Below are 21057 nucleotides of genomic sequence, written 5' to 3'. Positions count from 1 at the left end.
CCTTGTTCCTGGACACTCCTTATCCATAGGCATTCATAGAAACACATGACCTTTGACCCCGTGCACATTTTGGTTTCCTCTTGGCTTCTGAGGTCCATGCTCTCACTCGCACACACACACACACACACACACACACACACACACACACACACAGACAGACAGACATGTGACCTACATTTAGAAACAGGAGGATCCGTCTCCAACATCACCACACTTGGACACTCGCTCTCTTCACCCGAAAAAGTAACGTCACAGGAGGACATGTTGCCTGGCAACGAAGTTGTTAACACCGCCGACGAAGCGGCACTGAGGGCTGGAGACTTGTGGGTCAAAGAGGTTATGCGAGACAATCTGATTACAGGAAACAGAGACTGAGAGAGAGAGAGAGAGAGAGAGAGACTTAATGCAACACTGAACTACTAATGTCATTATTTTACAATCATTCATTTCTCTCTCTCTCTCTCTCTCTCTCTTCTTTCTCAGTATTTATTTATTATTACTGGTGCTCAGCTGTTCAGCATCGAAGTGTGTGTGTGTGTGTGTGTATGTGTGTGTTAGGGGAGTGATAAACTATGGGATGATTCTCTCAGGCCAGTGAGTGAGACAGAAAGAGACCGACCTTAGGAGGAGAGATGAATCGGTCCCACTTGGCCTGAATCAACTTCTCTCTGCTCACAGCCTTCAGAGTGTTTCTGCTCCGTCCTGGATCCCTGAGAGAGAGAGAGAGAGAGAGAGAGGGGGAGAGAGGGAGTGAGAGAGAGAGAGAGAAACACATACTTTCATCCCAGTAATTCATTCTAGTACACTGAATATGCATCTCTCTCCCTGATAGAACATCCTAGAAATCTCTCTCTCTCTCTCTCTTTTGTTCTCTTGTATGTGGGTGTACCTCTATTTATATTTGTTGTTGTTTTAAAAGTGCAGTACAAAGAGTGTAAAGGTGCTACAGCTGCCACCAGGAGGCGCCCTGCTACTGCACTCACACTGAACATGACCACAGGAGCGAGTTCACACAGGAGGTTCCTGATGAACATTATGAACGTTATGATTAAACACAGATTGATAAATAATCATCATTTCCTCCCAGGTTTTGTTTACATAGTTTGCCTAGCCTAGGATAGCCTAAACAAATATTTATGCTTGTTGCCATGGTTACATTCTACCATACAGTCACGAGTGCTGTAAGATATCATGATATTAAAAATAAATCATTTTATGGTAATATTTACTTGACCTGTGGCATCAAGGAAAGTAACACACACACACACACACGCTCACACACACACACACACACACACACACACACAGTCCTCTCAGAAAGTATTAAAGTAGCATGGCTAATTCGTAAGTTTTTGCTGTACACTGAACACACTTGGATCCTGAGCAGATTTTTATTTTCAACACATTTTGGGCTTTCGATCAGTTTGGTAGAGGTTACTCTCACCTTCACCCCTGTCCTCCACCTTCACCCCTGTCCTTCACCTTCACCCCTGTCCTTCACCTTCACTCCTGTCCTTCACCTTCACTCCTGTCCTTCACCTTCACTCCTGTCCTTCACCTTCACCCCTGTCCTCCACCTTCACCCCTGTCCTTCACCTTCACTCCTGTCCTTCACCTTCACCCCTGTCCTCCACCTTCACCCCTGTCCTTCACCTTCACTCCTGTCCTTCACCTTCACTCCTGTCCTTCACCTTCACTCCTGTCCTTCACCTTCACCCCTGTCCTCCACCTTCACCCCTGTCCTTCACCTTCACCCCTGTCCTTCACCTTCACCCCTGTTCTTGACCTTCACACCTGTCCTTCACCTTCACCCCGTCCTTCACCTTCACCCCGTCCTTCACTTTCAGCCCTGTCCTTCACCTTCAGCCCTGTCCTTCATCTTCAGGCCTGTCTTTCACCTTCACCCCTGTCCTTCTCCTTCACCCCTGTCCTTCACCTTCACCCCTGTTCTTGACCTTCACACCTGTCCTTCACCTTCACCCCGTCCTTCACCTTCACCCCGTCCTTCACTTTCAGCCCTGTCCTTCACCTTCAGCCCTGTCCTTCATCTTCAGGCCTGTCTTTCACCTTCACCCCTGTCCTTCTCCTTCATCCCCGTCCTTTACCTTCACAACTGTCTTTTACCTTTGGTGATGTTACAGTCTTTTAGTTGCTCTTCACAGCTTTCTCAGTGTTTCTCGTCAACTGGTCAACCTGTTCCATGTCTGGTTGTTATTACCCCGATTTCAAAACATTTCACATTATTGTACTGCTTTCACCCAGTGCCTTCCCTCTATTCTAAGCCTGACAATAATTTACTTTTCTCCCATAGACATCTCTCTGGTCTTCACAGGAGGAAACAGAGGTTTTGTTTAAACACTCAATCTATCAGGACACACCTGGGCAACACTCAGTTGAACATTCCAATATTTTTGGAAATATCAGTTGGGTGGGTTCAAACAAAAGGTGCCAAGTTCTACGTTGTTTAACACTGAAATTCTAAAATGCTGAAATTCTCATCTATCATCTCATTTGCGTCTTTTCGTCTAAAACCCAAATGCATTCAGTGTATAGAAAAAAAACACAACACTGACCTTGCTGTTCCAGTACTTTACTGTATATATACACACAAGCTGCTTTTGTGTCTTGAAGCTAAACTCAATTATAAAGCACACACACACACACACACACTTCATAAAGCTCCTGCACTCATTATATTCACTCTGGACTCTGAGGTCACAGTGTTATTAAGGTCAGTGTTCAGCCTGAGGGAGGAAGCGCAGTGTGTTACTGTGAGTTAGACTCACACTCACTCCCGAAACACGCTAAATAAACAACACGCTCAGAATGAACTAACACTCTAACACTAAAAAAAACCCCAGAAGACATGTTTTGCATTCAACTTTATTACTTATTGAAATATATCAAGCAACAGTTGAGCCCTAAATCAGACGTACACGTCTTAAACACGTCTCTCAGACCAACACTATTATATCATTCTCATATCTAATCCTGAACAACTCAGATTAGCAATTACAGTTAGCAGTTAGCAATAACACCCAGAGATGATTTTTTTAGCCTCAGGGTTTAAAGACCACGTCCTGCATCACTTACACCTAATACGATATAAAATAATGGATAGAATTTAGTTTTGTGGAATCTGAAATCTGGCCACATTACGCCAGACAATTCCATCCTGGTCATATGGGACCGCACAGCTGTTCAACTCTTCTGGAAACAATTCAGTAAGAAATGTTCTGAACCACACCATCCCACTCTCCTCATCTCCTCAGCAATCTGCATACACAGAGATATGTCTGAAATCAACATCATAGTTCTTCCTCCAGCGCTGACCAGCGCCAAGAAAACTGTACAAATAAACTGGATATTAAAGAACAACATTAAACTCAGACCAGAGGGAAAACTTAATCGTTAGGTATACAGGAAAGAGTGCAGTGGAAAATATCTGAGTAAAAACAAAATCACCTCTGTTTGGATGCCACTCATCACACACACACACACACACACCAAAAAAAACCAAAGACGGTGTCTTCTGTCATGTCTACCATCTTGTCTACTGTCATGCCTACTGTTGCATCTACCATCACATCTAGTGATCCATCTACTGTCACGTCTACTGACAAGTCTGTTATCATGTCTAATGTCACGTGTGTTGTCACATCTACCAACAAGTCTAGTGTCACGTCTACAGTCACACTGGCTGTCATGTGTACTGACAAGTCTGTTGTCATGTCTACTGTCTACCAACAAGTCTACTGTCATGTCTACAGTCATACCTGCTGTCACGTCTCCTGTCATCACGTCTACTGATGAGTCTACTGTAACATCTAATGTCATACCTGCCCTCACATCTACTGAAGCGTCTCCTGTCACATCTAATGTCTTACCTGCTGTCACGTCTACTGATGAGTCTACTGTCATGTCAACTGTCACACCTACTGTCACATCTAATGTCACACCTGCTGTCACGCCTACTGTCATCATGTCTACTGACGCGTCTACTGTCACGTTTAATGTCATACTTGCTGTAACATCTATTGATGCGTCTACTGTTACATCTACTGTAATGTCTAATGTCATACCTGCTGTCACGTCTACTGATGAGTCTAATGTCACGTCTAATGTCATACCTGCTGTCACGTCTACTGACGTGTCTACTGTTACATCTACTGTAATGTCTATTGTCACACCTGCTGTCACGTCTAGTGACAAGTGACAAGTCTGTCACGTCTGTTATTCTCCTCTGAAGAGTGGTACTGGTGGTGTCCATAAAAAAATCTACAGGCTAAGGGAAAACAGCTAGCAGTTTATCATTCTGCGAACAGTAACAACAGAAATCATACTTAGCGTCCCAGCATGAAGCCACAGATCCGAATCTTCCGGAGCGTTCCAGAGTCAGAGCCTCCAACAACCAGCACAGACAGCACAGTTGCCGATACACATGTTCCCTACAAGAAGACAGAGCAGAACAATGATCATGTACCTCAAAAAAGAAAATTCTCACTTAGGTTACAGCAGCTATAAACATTTCCTTGCAACACCAGCACAGTGAACTACGGGCATGAAGAAAACCACTGACTGACCAACACATCCATCCATCCATTTACTGTACTGTTTATCCTACACAGGCTCAAAGGAAACCTGAAGTCCATCCCAAAGGGACAGTGAGCACAAGATGGGGGACATGTTGGACGGGGAATCAACCCATCAAAGGGTACGAACTCCTGCCAACTGATATATCAGGCTACAGTGCATGCCTTTAAAATGGGGGAAACCGGAGAACCCGGGGGAAACCGGAGAACCCAGGGGAAACCACTGAAGCACAGGGAGAACCTACAAACTTCAGCACAGGATGGAGACAGGAACTGAACCCCCAGTGCTGTAGATGTGAGGCAAATATGCTAACTACTGAAGCTAAAAACATTTGTAAATACACATTCTGTATTTATTTTAGTCTAATGTATAATGTTGGTGAGCTAATGTTCTTCTCATATTTTGGTAGCATAGTGACAGAGTGAAAAAAAGCAAAGAAAGAAAGAAGAAAACATTGCCTTGGTTAACTGCCACAATCACATGCTCAGTAAAGCCGGAGCCTTAAAGCAAGCTAATAGGTCATCTTCCTCCGCTAAGTTAGCTATTAGCTATTCATGAAAGCTTTTAGCACTCTTGGCTGTCAGGCCAACAAGGAAATGTCTGTGTCTGTTCTTTTCTTTTTCAGTTGTGCTCGTGTTAGGGTTGCTCTGCTCGGCTTTTTGTAACTTTCGAGCTGAAATTGCGTCTCACTCCAATGAATCGTCCACACAAAAGCCAACGCGCTTCTGTGTGTGTGAAACACGGCTGAATAAAAGACCAGCAATTTCTCTGAAAGTGTTTTCAAAGAAATGTCTCTTTTGTGAAATTATCCGAGACTGAGATATTTGCCGGAGGTTTTTATTCCTAAGTGTTTTAGACTGTGTGGGCACACATACACACACACACACACACACGCCGCTATTTGAGAGCACAGCAATCAAATGCAGCAACAAAACACCCACTGATGTTTTCAGCATTTAAATCCTCAGTGTAAGCACTTCAGAGAGAAACGTCACACAAGCACAGAAAGTGTCGGTAAGTGTGTAGGCCTGCGTAAAAAGTGTGTTAGAACCGGAGAGAGAGAGAGAGAGAGAGAGAGAGATAAAGCAACACAGGAGAGAATCGTGTCGAACAAGACAGAGAAAAAAGAGATGCAGGAAGAGAAAGATGGAAAGAGGAGAGAGGCACATTAGACACAGGAAGAGCTATGGAGAGAAAGATACAGTAAGACAGAGAAAGATGGAGGGAAAATGATGGAGTGAGACAGGAGGAGACAGAGCAAGAAAGTAAGACAAAGGAAGAGGATGATGGTGAGAAAGACAGATGAGAGAGATTGCAAGAAAAAGACATAGTGAGACAGAGCCGAATGGAGCGGCGCATGAGAAAAGAGATGAAGAATGAAAAAATAACAGCAGGACAAAGAGATGGAGAGAGAGAGAGAGAGAGAGAGAGAGAGACAGAAAGATGGAGGGATGCCACTGGAAGAGAAAGAAAAAGTTAGACAAAGAGGTGAAATCATAAGAAGCAAAAGATGGAGAGAAAGAGAGAGACATGAGAGAAAAAAGAGATGAGAAAATAAGAACTGGACAAAGAAAGAGAGAGAAAGAGAGAGAGAGAGAGAGAGAGAGAGAGAGAGATGGTAAGAGAAAAATGAATGACAAAAGGATGGAGTGAAAAATAAATAGTGAAACAGAGAGGTGTAGGAGAGAAAAGATGGAGAGACATGAGAGAAAGAAAAGACAGAATTTAAGAAAAACAGAGGAAAAGAGGGTTATGAAAAAAAATGGTGAGAGAGATGGAGAGAATGTAAAGAGAGAGAGAGAGAGAGAGAGAGAGAATCTTACTCTGAAAGATGATGTGGCTGATCTGAAGTCAGTGATTGGTGGACTGGAGTAAAGGGGCGGAGTCGTTCACCCTGCCTCCTGTTGCTCTGCCTCCATGGTGATGAGGAAACTCCTCCATTAACAGATCTTCTGAATAAAAAATAGTTTATATTTGTTTATATAGAGAAACTTATCTTTATCTTTATCTTTATTCATCTTAATTCATCTTAATGAAGATCCACATAAGCAATCCTAATGAAAATGAAGCCACTTCCCAAAAATGTTATATTTTAAAGGTTAACAGGAACATTACCTCTCTTCCTCATTCTCTATCTCAGAGTCAGAGGTGGACGTTTGATGATGATGAAGATCAGTCCGTCTCCTCTCTTCTTTCTTCCTCCTCTTTTCATTTTTCTGCTCCTCTTGCTCCAGGAGGAGCTGAAAATAGTTGCCGCCCTGCTTGACTGCCGAAACCAGCTTCCTGAGGGACAAACGATACACACTACTTTTCTTAATCAAGATACCACCAAAATCTTTGTTCTAGAAACACCAACATTTTCCATCAAACACCAACACAAACCATCCACCAATAAACACCAATACATTCTCCATCAACACACATAACGGAACGCCAGCATTCTCCATCAAATACCAGAGACATCACACACACCATCCAACACTTACATCTACCATCAAACACCACCATCCATCATCAAACACCACCAGTCGCAATTAAACTTCATCATTAATCAACATTCGTCATCAAACACCAAGATTCATCAATAAGAACCAACACCTTCCCCATAAGACACCAACACACACACACACGCTACCATTCACCATCTCATTCACTACCAAACACCAACATTTGCATCTCACCAACATTTTCCATCAAACTGTTATACTCTCCAACCTTAACACCAACTTTCATCAAACACCACATCATTCATCTCCAAACAACAGTTAAACTGACCAACCAACACCTTTACACTTTACACTCCAGCATTAAATAAACACTGTCAAACTCTCCAACATTTCAAACACCAACCATCAAACACCACACCATTCACCTTCAAACAGAAGCACTTACCAACAAACACATTATAGTTTTTACATGACTATAACCTTCTCCATCAAATACTTAACAATAAACAAACACCAACTTTCACATAACTGGAACTTTTCCCATCAAACACTTACCAATAAACATCAACAGTTTCTATTAAACACCAACATGCCTAATTGCACATGGTTAACCATAACCATACCATCAAATACCAACATTTTCCACCAAACACCCATCACAAAACACTAACTTTCTTCATCAGACACTGACATTCCTGTTTATACTCCAGCATTAAATACATTCAAATTCTTCAAACATTTCAAACACCAATCATCAAACACCACATCATTCAAGCAACTGGTCAAATGGCAACACTGGCCAACAAACACCAACCATCAATGGAACATTTTTCATCAAATTTTTGCCAATCAACCATCAAACACCAAAATATTCATCAAATACCAACATTCTGCAACAAACACCAACATTCATCTCACACCAACATTTTCCACCAAACACCCACCGCAAAACACTAACTTTCTTCATCAGACACTGACATTTCTGTTTATACTCCAGCATTAAACACCAACCTTCACCATCAAACACCACATCATTCATCTTCAAGCAACCGGACAAATGGCAACACTGACCAACAAACACCAACTTTCATATCAATGGAACATTTTTCACCAAATATTCACCAATCATCAAACGCCAAATTGTCCATCACCCATCAAATACCAATATTTTGCAATAAACACCAACATTCACATCCAAAACAAAATTTCCCACCAAACTCCTACCACGAAACATTCTTCATCAGACACTGACACTTCTGTTTATACTCCAGTTTTACACACAGTCAAACTCTTTAACATTTCAAACACCAACCTTCACCATCAAACACCACATCATTCATCTTCAAGGAACCGGTCAAATAGTGACACTAACCAACAAACACCAACTTTCACATCAATGGAACATTTTTCATCAAATATTTACCAATCAACCATCAAACACCAGATTTTCCATCAACCATCAAATACCAACATCCTGCAACAAACACCAACATTCATCTCACACCAAAGTTTCAAACACCTACCACAAAACACTAACATTCTTCATCAGATACTGACATTTCTGTTTATACTCCAGCATTAAATACATTCTCTTCCACATTTCAATCACCATCCATCAAACACCAACCTTTACCATCAAACACCACATCATTCATCTTCAAGCAACCGGTCAAATGGCAATACTGACCAACAAACACCAACTACCAAATTTCACACCAGTGAAACATTTTTCATCATCAAACACCAAATTGTCCATCACCCACCAAATACCAACATTTTGCAACAAACACCAACATTCACATCCAAAACCAAACATTTCCACCAAACTCCTACCACAAAACACTAACATTCTTAATTTAGCATTAAATACACACTCAAACTCTCCAAGATTTCAAACACCAACCATCCAACACCAACATTCACCATCAAACACCATATTTACCAAACCTTTAACAGCCTATTAAACCTCAACAAGCTTAATTATATGGCATCATTCAACCACACCATCAAATACTAACATTCTTCAACATTCATTCCTAATTAAACATTAAAATAGTCCATCAAACACCACCAATCACAATCAAAGACAACAATTCTTCATTCTTCATTCAGCCACATTACCACTGCCATGGTGCTTCTGTTCTTTTTCTTCTTATAACATTAGGCCTCCTGCTGAGAAGGTCATTTCAACGAGTGAAAGCAGAGCAGAAATTTTCAGCAATGTGCAGTGCAGATAATAAACACCACATGAACGCTGGAGGTAAAGAAAGCAGTGACCCACATAAACAGTAAACTCATTCTATTTTGACTAGATAAAAAAAGCCAGCCACAGTAATTGTGTTTTCCTTCTTTAAAATGCCAGACCACCCCAGCTTTGGCATGCATAATTCGCAATTCTGGAATCTATCAGTGACTGTCATAAATGTCATCCATTTCGTGATGCCCAGAGAGGAAAAGAGAGAGAAAAGAGAAGGAGTGAGAGAGGGATGACTGCTGAGAAACAGTGTGTTTTATTCTCCCACGTGGACAGACGAAATGCCAGCTCAGATGCCTGCCAGGCTTACACTGGGCACGAGCATGAAAAAAAGAAAAATTGAGAGAGAATAGAGAGATATGGGGTGAAGAAAGAAACCCAGCTTTTTGTCATACATATTCTTAGATGATTGGGGTACTTTATACTCAAATAAAAGCTGTAACCCTTAAACACATATCTCAGGTAGTTAGTGATCTGCAGTGTTCTCTTCTCTCAGCCAGGCCTTCTCATCCAATTTACCAAAATAGAAATGTTTTAAAAATCAATCCAATAAAAAGTGGATTAAAAAATTTTCAATTTAAAAAAGTGATTATATATAGATTATTGTCTGTCTGCAGTTTGTTCATGTGAATCTTAATTACTTAAATATTGGTGCTTTATAAATGCCATAAATGTTGGTTTTTGATAATGAACGTTAGTGCAGGTGTTTGAGGGTGAATGTTGGTGAATGATGGTGAATGTTGGTGTTTGGTGGTGAATGTTGGTGATTGATGGTGAATGTTGGTGTTTGATAGGGAACGTTGGTGTTTGGTGGTGAATGATGGTGTTTGATAATGAACATTAGTGCAGGTGTTTGATGCTGAATGTGGGTGTTTGATTCTGAATGTTGGTGCAGGTATTTGATGGTGATTTTGGTGTTTGATAATGAATATTAATGCAGGTGTTTGAGGGTGAATGTTGGTGATTGATGGTGAATGTTGCTGACTGAGGGTGAATGTTGGTGTCTGATGGTAAATGTTGGTGTTTAAGGGTAAATGTTGGCGTTTGATGGTGAATGTTAGTGTTTGATGGTAAATGTTGGTATGATGGTGAATGTTAGTGTTTGATGGGGAATGTTGGTGTTTGATGGGGAATGTTGGTGTTTGAGGGTAAATATTGGTATTTTATGATAATGGTGGGATGGTAAATGTTGTTTGATGGTGAATTTTGGTGTTTGAGGGTGAATGTTGGTGTTGGTGTTTGATGGTAAATGTTGGTGTTTGAGGGTGAATGTTGGTATAATGGTGAAAGTTGGTGTTTGATGGTGAATTTTGCTGTTTGATGATAAATGTTGTTGTGATGGTAAATGTTGGTGTTTGGTGAATGTTGGCATTTGATGCTGAATATCCATGTTTCATAATGAATGTTGGTGCAGGTGTTTGATGGTGAATTTCGTTGTTTAATGGCGAATACTGGTGTTTGATGGCAAATGTTGGTGTATGTGTGTGATAATGAAAGCTGGTGTTTGATGGTGAATATTGGTGCTTAATGCTGAATGTTTTGACGGTGATCGTTATACAACCACAGGGAAACTTTTGAAAAGGAAACATACCCAGAGACCGACCCCGAAACATTTTGCACACTTCAGAAAAGGCCACAGCGATGCTTTTAGTTCCTTTACAGGTTATGGTTGACAAGGCTGACATTCTGCCTTCACACTGAATGGCAAAAATGTTACTGAAATCAGGTTTTAAGTCCCTGAGTGGACTAGCCATCTTTTTTTATGTCCTGCACATTGCAGGGCTTAGCCCTTTATTTCAAACTATTATGCCTGTACTTTCAAAGGCCATTACACTTTCATTCTAGCTGAAGCTTTCGACGTATGAATGGGTTGAGCTGTAATGAATGGCTGATGGCTGTTTCTTTCAACTCTGGAGGCCTTGAATCAAATGCTGAAGAATTTCGTGCATCATAAAGAAAAATGAAAAATCCCTACAGCAGGCAAACAACAACAACAAACACTATTCCTACTGGGTTCCAACTTCTGGGTTGCTGATTATTTAATCCTCCAGCATCTGTGGCGAGCGCTAAATTCAGTTAAATTATTCATGCTAGCATGCAAACCAACCTGGAGCGCCATAGATGCTTCCAGAGGCTGTCGGCGTCTCCTCTTTTCTGAGATTTGGGCCGTTTTAGGGGCAAATCCTAAAAGGGAGAGATCATCTCAGAGAAATTATGTCAGGTAATCTGTAAGAAACTCATGCTTTGTCGGATTACAAAAATAAGAGCACTGAGTTCTGCAACCATAATATAACCAAATCCCTACATATAGTGTTGGTGGAGAGGAATTTGTATGAAGAATGATAGATGTTCGTAAATTTATACAGTATCACATGCATTTAAAAAAAATAATCCTTAAATGACCACAGAAGGCATCACAAGGCCACTCAAGGTCACCAGCACCCGAAGTCCTGAAATGCAACATTCCAAGTCGAGCTCCTCTATTGATTAATTGCCGGTGTTTTAATTATCAAAAGGTTTCACATCTCTTCACTACATCTTCATGTACTCATCAGACCGAGCCGTAACTCACGCTGACCTCATACCTTATTTTGTAGCGAGGAGTCTGGCGGAGTCGAGCGGCAGACACCTTCATCAGCTCTACAGAGCTCTATTTTTGGCTCCTGCAGAAAAAAATAACAACGCTGAGTCGGTTTGTGTTCACCTGTGATATTCCTGACTGCTTCGGTCATAAGGGCCACTGTGTTATTTGCTTGCTTTAAAAACACTCCCACACACACATATATACATACACACACTCAGAGTATTCTGAATTTTTAGCTAGTTTGGTCTGTAGTCTCTGGACTATATACTAATTAGCTAATGTGAGATTTAAACCAGTGCTAAATCATTGCTTACTCTGTTAAATTGACTCAAATATTTGTAAAATTTACTATTTCAACCATGCTAGTTAGCTAGAGTCTCACCCCTACAGCCACAAGACTAGCTTTAGTCTGAAGTACTTCATTAAATCGCTAATCAGATTCTGAATTCTCTAAAATATTAAGAATATCAGTATAATATCCAAAATCCCATCTGCCTAGCTTGCCTTCCAGCTAACATTAGCAATTAAAAGAGTTTATGATTTATATAGCATATGAGGCTAAGTAGCTGAACAATTTTCTAGATTAAGTAAGAAGAAGCATGTTTTGCTAATCGTATAATTAGCATATAACTATAATAAGCAGAGAAGTCTTTCTTTTCACTCATTGTTTCCAACATACTCAGGATAGCTAAGATAATTCTGCAACAGCTACAGCTCCTAACTCTGGAATTTTAATCTAACTATTAAGAAAAATACCATTAATATCAAAACAGTTCACTAATTGAATCTGAGTTTATGGAAGCATTTACGTTAGATCAATAAACACAGACACGTTAAAATTTTTTATCACTGACCTTTAAGAATATAAATCCATCATAAAATCATGTTAGCTGGCTAGCTTGTTGCCTGCAAAGCACACACTTTGACAGAGGTATAACCCAGAGCGCTAGTTAGCTTAGCTAACATTGACATTTCTAGCAATGTGAAATATTTAAATTTACTGTTTTTTAGAAAATATTATGAATTGCTAGCAAGTCTACTGATATTAGGTTACTGTGTACAAAATAAGAAGCAAGGTGCTAATGCTAATGGTAACATAAGCATCAGGTAGATGAGTCACTATAAAAATCTATTAGCCAGCTAATAATAATAAACATTTAGTAGATGTTTAATGGTATAGAGTCACGTTAATTGAATGCATATTTTACATAAACAGGAACGATATCAGCTACAGGGTACAGCTACATTTGTTACCCTGCTTTTTTCTACCCCAAACCCTGCCACTGGGCCATTGCGTCTGCATCAGTTCTGTCATGTATGTGAAAAAATGTTCGTCTGAATGTGCCAAGGGCCTTCTGCTTGACAAATATGGCTTCTTTCAGACAGAGGTGTCTCCTCTGGCTGCTCTGCCTCTCCTCTGCCTCTCTGCTGTGCCTCGACTCTCCCCTCTCTCCCTGTCCTGATAGATGATCCTATTAGCAGTAAATCTGCTCATGTTCAACATCGTAGCCTAAAAAGCACTCCGGGTTTCTCCCAACTGACCACAAATAGGGTGTTAAAGCGTCTGCTACACTTTTACACAAAGCCACACAATTACACTAAGTCTGTACCATGTCTCCTGGTTACTAGGTGAGGAGACGTGAAGTGTAGAAGCTTCAAGATGCTGAAAAGGAGTCAGTACAGGCTGACAAGTTTGTCCACTCAGCAGTCATCTTTATCCGTTATTTCCAGTCCTACATAACCTGACGTTGAACTTAGGCTCTATAAACATAAATAATCACTAGGTTTGAGTCTCAGTCATCCAGGTGGAAATTGAGTCATATCAACTGGACTTTTTTCTAGTTAGATCAAGAAGTTTCTCTACTCATCTGAGCAGTTTCTTCAGTCTGAGGGAAATCTGCAGGATTCATCCATCCTCAAGAAGATCAAGACCTCTTCACAGATCCACCAGGAAAGCCACACCTGAGGGCACTCTAACTCCTCCCCCAAATCTCACCTTCTCCTTGTTCCCTTAACAATGCTATCCAGGAAGGGGAGGATCCTTGAACCTGGAGGATACAAATTCGTGGAACCCTGCCAACTTTTCTCACACTGAAGAAGCTGCTCGGATGAGTAGTGAAAGGTTTCGATCTAACTAGAAAGAACTCCAGTTGATATGACTCAACTTCCAGACACTAAGTTTTGACTTGACAAACGTTTAGCAAACATTGGGTTAAGTGAATAAGTTTAAATCAAATGAGTCAATGAATCAAAGTTTTGTATTATTGTGCTAGTTCTGTTATTTTGTCTTTAGTAACAGCTTATCCCTGGGCTTGTTTGTATGGCCATTGCTTCACCATTAGCTAAGGCTAATAATAAATAGAAATTCTTTTTAAGTGTTGTTGATGTTTACATGACATGAATGGAAGGAGTCTCCAGTATCAGTTCAGATCATTCACATAACAAGCTAGTAATGCAGTGAGGCTAGTAAATAAGACAAAGCATTTATTTTTCTTTTCTTCACATATCCCAGGTTAGGAAGTTGGGGTCAGAACACAGAGGTAGTTAGGATACAGCACCACTGGAGCAGAGAGGGTTAAGTCCTTTGCTTTATTGCTGAACAGCTTCCCAGTGCTGGGGCTTGAACCCCAACCTTCCAATCCAAAGACTTAACCGCTTGAGCCACAGGGAAGAAATTAATGTCAGAAGTGGGATTCGATCCCACACCTCCAAGGAAGACTGCAACCTGAACACAGCACCTGAAACCGCTCTGCCATCCTGACACATGGTAGTAGCTTCACAATAAACAGGAAAAAAGCTCAAACATGTTGTTCATTAATAAATTACAAAACATTTATACATATATATATATTAATCCAGTTTTATTACTATTTGCGCTTTATTCGTTTCAGTTCGATTCAGTTTATTTGTATGGTGCTTTTCAGAATAGACATTGTCTCAAAGCAGCTTTAGAGAAGTATAGAAACATAGAATAAAGTTAGGTGACCTTTTATCTCTAACGTTTATCCCTAATGAGCAAGCCTGAGGCAACAGCGGCGAGAAAAACTCCCTGAGATGATATTATGAGGAAGAAACCTTGAGAGGAACCAGGCTCAGAAGGGAACCTCATCCTCATTTGGGTTACCCCTCATCTGATCTAATGTCCTTGTGGAGCCAGGGGCTGAGCAACTAGTAGGCCAGCACAGTTTTTGAGTTTATTATAGACTTATGTATGTATGTATATATATATATATATATATATATATATATATTAATTTCTGAATTGGGCCGTATCACACCACTTTGGTGTGTACATTTTGGTGTGAACAACTTGGTGTGAACACTTTGGTGTGTTACTCCTTATGTATATTCAGGTCATGTGACACTGTAATAACTACACACACACTCCATTTGAGTGATTAGGTGACATGTGGTAGTGTCTAGTTACACCAAAACTAATTTACAGCAACAAGGGGGGTGGGGTGGGGGGATACTTATGCAACCACGACTATATAGATCCTTTCCAATGCAATAGAATGGGTTATTTTGTTGGCATTAATTTCAGTTAAGCCCAATACAAAATGAGGAAATGTTCAGGGTGTGTGTGTGTGTGAATACTTATGCAATCAAAGTATTTCACATTTAAAATAAGATCATTTTGTAAACTATACTGATTTCTGATTTCAGGAAAACAAAATGAAACGTTCAGTGCTTGTGGGGGCAAATACTTAGGGGGTAGTCACACTGTGACTACTTCATAAGCCAGCTATTAGAAATACTAGTTCAGACTGCTAACTTTTAATTTTAACTATAAATTTATACGTTTATGTTAGAAAATACGAAAAGAAATACCTCCTCCACTTTCTTAGTCTCCAGCGTTATCTTTTCCTTCACTTCACCAAACACCTGCTTGTGTTTGTGGTGGAATTTCTCCCAGAATTCCTCCTCCAGGTTTGGGTTCACGTAAATCACCTTATCCCTCAAAGACCTTCCAGGGTCCAAACTCTGGCACGGCTGAAGCATTTGTGGCATTATGCTACGTTTTCTAATCCACAACAATGGAACGGTTTCAAGTTTTGAAGAAAAAAATCAGAGCAGCACATATTATCTACAGAGTGCATGGAGTGCATGTGGAGCATGAGGGCTAAAATGGCTCTGGGTCCTGTTGTGGGTCTCGTCTCCCATGGCAACAAGGCCATTTCAAACCGGTTAGAGTGGGGAAAAAAAAAAAACACGGCTTGTCTTCTATTCAGGGGTTAAAGTGTTCAGTGTGGCTTCAGAAATAAGAAACAGCTTAACTACTAGACATATGGAGCACAGAAGCTGATAAAAGCATAAGAATATAATTTGCTTTTTTAGAAATCTTTAAATTATATATGTGTCACATTTCCTGTTTTTTTATTATTGTTTATAGATTCACATTTTGCCATTTTTAACTTGCAGGTTTATTTATTTATTTATTTATTTTTAACTAATAGTCTTTAATTTATTTTATTTAACTGATCTTCATTTATTTTATTTTACTTTTATTTATTTACTTTTTATTTAATTTAGAAGTAATTTTTTTAAAAGCAGCTTTTATGTGCATTAGCCCAAACATTTATTAAATACACTATTAAAAAAATGATTTAATTTGATGAGTATAGAATATATGTAAATAGCTATTAATTAATTAATTAATTAATTAATTAATTAATTAATTAATTAATGTATTTTTTAACTAGTAGTTTTGTCTTCCATTTATTTTTATTTTACTCATCTTCGTTTATTTTATTTTACTTTTATTTTACTTAATTTAGAAGTCATTTTAAAGAAGCAGCTTTTACGTACATTAGCCCAAACATTTAAATACACCATTTAACAAAAAAAAAGTCATATGATATGTATAGAATTTAAACACAGGCATGAGGCGGATTAAAAACCTTAGATGTGTGACATAAATTATAAGTACAGGGGTGATAAAAAAGTTCATTATAGTATGTTAAAATCTGCAGTTAATATCTTAATAATTAAATTAAATAGAAAATGTTTTACTGACTAAAAAAATCACATTTTTTATTTAGCTTACTCTCATGTATGAAATTCATATTCAAATAAAACTTCAAAAGTATATATATATAAATAGTAAAAATATATTCAATATAAAATAAATAAAATCCTAAAAAAAAGGAAAATCTGAAATAAACAAAAATGTCTATTTTAGACTAGTTAAGACTAGTTTTAAAAAAATCACTCAAAAATGAAATGTTTTTCTGTTTTCTATGGTTATTTGTAACTATAAATAAAATTTAAAAAGTATGATATATAATAATAATTTTACTTATTAGCAATTTGCTCTGATATAGGACTTCAGGATGTGCTGTTATAGAAAAATAAATGTGAAAATGTGAAAATATGAAAAAATATGAAAATGAACTTTGGAGTTGTATCAGTAACCCAAATTCTCATAGCTCACCACATCGCTGTTGATTATTTTCCTGTAACAGCACAACACTGTTTTTGTGTTTTATTACTTGTAGATGAATCTGTGGAATTTTGTTTTCACTACAGTATCTTGTCGCGGATGGATAGTGGGTCTATTTGAAAATAGGTCTGAATTAAAAATAGGAATATACAAACTCCACCTGTCACATTCTCTCATGAAAATTACCCTGACACATGCCCAGGGTGATCCCACTGAGGGGCTGAAAACTTCACTTCTGCTTAGTCATTGTCATAGTCTTCCTGCCAAACCAAATTTCACAGTTAATTAACTAGCATGTGGCTCCTGCTTGCAGTTGTTGTGATCTCTGTAGCATGCTAATGATCACCGCTAAGTGACAAAGCTCATCTCGGTGTTAGCCGGAGATCACATTGGACGGCGTGCCTCATCCCTTAGCTATTTGCCGTTTTCCCTTCAACATCTATAAATATCTCTAAATTAGCATCAATAGCAACGGTGTGGCAACAGTTCCTGCTCGCTCTTCGTCACTAACACCATAAATTCTCCTCTCTTAGCATCAGCAGAGCTGCTCAAGACGTGCTAAAAGGCCTGGGCGGCGTATATAAGGAGTCAGGAAATCAAGCAGTCCCCAAGCAGCATTCTGCCTCAGAGGTTCAAAGAAGAGGTTCAAACAAAGCTAGACTTTCGTCATGGAGGACACGAGCTGCACCAAGTCTACAGTCACCAAGGAGGAGACCCAGATGTGCCACGACGCCATTTCGCACCCTCCAGGCTACGGCTGGCAGCCCAGTCTGCTGTACAACCAGCACTTTGGCCTTCCTCCTTTCCTAGACTTCAGAGATCTGAGCTGGATGGAGAATGTTTTTAGGAAGCTACGAACCTCCTCCTGGTCTGGATACACCCAAGCGTCAGGATTTGCCCCAAAGATCCATAGAGAGTTTGGCGGAGGCGTTTCCGAGGTTTCGGCCCAGCAGAGCAGATGGACCGTGAGTTTGGATGTAAATCATTTCGCACCGTCTGAGATTACTGTGAGAACGCAGAGTGGCTACCTGGAAATTGAAGGTGAGTGTGAATTAACACTTTTTTCTTAAAATGATCCATTTTTTTCAAGGATGTAAGCGTAGCCGTTTTCTCGCCACAGGAAAACACGACGAGAGACAAGACGAGCATGGCTACATCTCCAGATGTTTCCTAAGGAAATACAAGTGAGTCTGTGATTTGCATCATCATTCATCATCACTGTAAATCTAGATGTGCAGTGTGTTGTTGTGGTGTTGCTGTATAAGATTATACGCATAATCTTCGCATTTTCCACCAGGCTTCCTGCTGGAACCGAAGCAGAGAGTATACGCTCCTTCGTGACTGGAGATGGAGTTCTGACCGTTGAAGCCACGTTGCCCAACATTGCACCAACGGCTGATGTTACAATCCCGGTCCAGGCAGGTTCTTTAATCTATTAAAAATTGTGATGTGCAGTTTTCGGGTGTTTAAGAGACTATACAGTATAATGCACTACATAGGAATAATTAAATAAAAAGAATAAAACTACGTTTACATAAAGATGGAGCTGAATCCTAAATGACATCTACTACATATATTATACAGTATATACTCACTCATTTTTATATGGAGGGAGTAGAGCTGTGTCCCAAATTGGCTCACTATCAGATATCTAGTGCACTACCTAGGGCACAGAGGCAATGAGTTAGCGATAAAACAATGAAATACCATTGAAAGAGAGAGAGAGGGATATAGAAAGAGAGAGAGAGAGAGAGAGAGAGAGTTCAGGTGTTTTTGGAAAATTAAAACAATCTACCCGGAAATGGTAAGCTTCACAATTATTAGCTAATTCAGCACAAGAATTGTAATTGTTTAAAAACCACAGAGGCAAAAATACCTTTTCTATCCAACGCCGACGGGATTTTATAAGTAATTAAAAAGTCAGACATCTAAATCTGCATGGCCGTTCATAAATTAATCGTCTTTCCTTTCCTTTTCCAATTACGAGTCGAAATAATTGTCCAAATTACCAGCAGTGATTAAACAGAGCTGTGTTTTTCCCATGGAGGAACTGCCGCCCGTTTTCCCTTTTTCCCCACAGCTTTCTCCAGTGCCTGTGGCGTTTTATTAGTTTTTCAACCAAATATAATATTTCTCTATCGAGCTGCTGTTTCTGTGCCTCAGGTGGAGATTAAGGCAGCACTTCTGGAAGACCAAAAGCAAGATGGCTGGCAGCCTGGAGAGCCCGAGGTAGCAGACACAGCCGTTCCTCCTCCTGCGGAAAAGCCTGAAGGTGAAACTGTAGGCGCTGATGAGAGTATTCATCACACAAACGGCCTACCTGATGCACCGGAAAGTGTGGAGGGAGGAGAGGAAGCCATCCCGAGCCAGATAGATGGAGAAAAGAAGGAGGAAGAGAGTGTAGAAGGAGCTGTAAGTGACAGACTAGAAAGATAATCTAGACATCATGTTAGATCATGCTTTAGATAGATTTAAAAAACATCGAATATTTAGCAGATTGTCTACTCTCCTGATATCATCCATAAACATCTCTAATTGTTATGCTATTAGGATTTAGCTGGAGCCAAAGAGGAAGTTCTGGATTCCAAACCCGAGGCTCCTGAAACTCAAGACGATCCGGAAACTCCAGAAGCTCCTGAAGCTCCAGACACGGTGACATCCGAGAAGGAATCAGAAATCCAGGCAAAGGAAGAGGACAAAGAGATCCAGGAAGCGAAGGTGGAAGGAGACGTTCCGAGTGCCGAGGCTGAGGAGGCTCTCTCAGGAATAACTCAGGAAGAGATTCCGGCTAAGGACTCACAGGCTGTAGAGCAAGTAGAGCAAACCAAATAGATGACGGTGACTGCTTGGAGAGATTGACAAATCCCCCGCTCATCCTTAATTTCAGCCGATTGGTCACTTTAGCGAGCGTTAATCAGCGTTATCTGGCAGGCAGTTTGCTGTAACATGTAACTTTGAAGCGCTAATAAAACCAGCACCTGAATGTTTGACTCCTTTATTTTTATTTCTGCGTAAATAAAAAATATTAAACACATCAACTCAATCTGGTGCATCATGAAATCATTAAATGAGACAGGAAATTTAATTAAAAAATAAAAATTACATGTATTTAATTTGTATATTCCACACAAGTAGCTGAATTTTACTTTGGAATATTGGGAACTGCATAGATTTGGCTAAATATTATTTAATTTCATATTTTAATTTCTATTTTAACAACCTTTTTAAGGGTTTCCCACATCTACAGCTCTCAAAATAGGCAGGAAAATAAATAAATAAATAAAAATAAAAAATAAATATAAAATAAAAATAAATAAATCAGCAAAACAATTAATTAACTGATTAATTAATTGCTATTTAAAGCAAAAGCTTTACGCTATAAACCTGTGGGACACCTCCAGGGAATAATCGTCACATTTTCAGTTTTTTCTGACTCAAAATGTAAAAGTAGTTCAATAAAAATAATCCAAACTGTTAGAAAATTTTGTCAGCAAATGTTAATGTCAGTCTTTTACATAAATATGTCCAATATCCATCCAGAATTATTTAAAAATTTCAATGAATTCAATCATGAATCAATGAATCAAATGAATCAATATGCAAAAATGCTAATTAGTGATTAAAATCATGAGCACACTGTTGCTAGGCAATTGAGAACTATAGAAGCATAATCTAGCTAGTAACCGAGGCTAATGAGTTAGCTTTAGCTAGCTGCTACACAGCTGTTATGTTTGTT

General features: G+C 39.5%; 2 protein-coding genes across 5 annotated transcripts in view; one reads left to right on the top strand and one right to left on the bottom strand.

The window, feature by feature from the left end:
- LOC131343048 (coiled-coil domain-containing protein 60-like) overlaps positions 1-16017 on the bottom strand; it is a 25387-nt gene extending 9370 nt beyond the window's left edge. The window contains exons 1-8 of one of the 4 annotated variants that reach the window (XM_058374416.1): positions 15710-16017; positions 11880-11957; positions 11402-11478; positions 6709-6897; positions 6417-6545; positions 4344-4448; positions 620-710; positions 176-371 (exon numbers count right to left, since the gene is read on the bottom strand). In XM_058374416.1, the coding sequence (XP_058230399.1) occupies positions 176-371; positions 620-710; positions 4344-4448; positions 6417-6545; positions 6709-6897; positions 11402-11478; positions 11880-11957; positions 15710-15889 (1045 nt within the window). In that variant the 5' untranslated portion in view covers positions 15890-16017. The remainder of the gene's footprint in view (positions 1-175; positions 372-619; positions 711-4343; positions 4449-6416; positions 6546-6708; positions 6898-11401; positions 11479-11879; positions 11958-15709) is intronic. The other 3 variants (XM_058374417.1, XM_058374418.1, XM_058374419.1) reach the window with 3 other exon arrangements.
- A 1770-nt stretch (positions 16018-17787) lies between these two features.
- si:dkey-1k23.3 (heat shock protein 67B1) lies at positions 17788-20355 on the top strand. Its single transcript, XM_058375607.1, has 5 exons — positions 17788-18362; positions 18442-18505; positions 18619-18739; positions 19485-19733; positions 19872-20355. Exons 1-5 carry the CDS (start codon positions 17990-17992, stop codon positions 20151-20153), a joined length of 1089 nt encoding a protein of 362 aa, XP_058231590.1. The 5' UTR covers positions 17788-17989; the 3' UTR covers positions 20154-20355.
- Positions 20356-21057: the final 702 nt, after the last annotated feature.

Source organism: Hemibagrus wyckioides, linkage group LG22, assembly GCF_019097595.1.
Source record: "Hemibagrus wyckioides isolate EC202008001 linkage group LG22, SWU_Hwy_1.0, whole genome shotgun sequence".
NCBI lineage: Eukaryota > Metazoa > Chordata > Actinopteri > Siluriformes > Bagridae > Hemibagrus > Hemibagrus wyckioides.
Note: the sequence above shows the minus strand (reverse complement) of the source record. Positions and strands in the feature narration are given on the sequence as shown.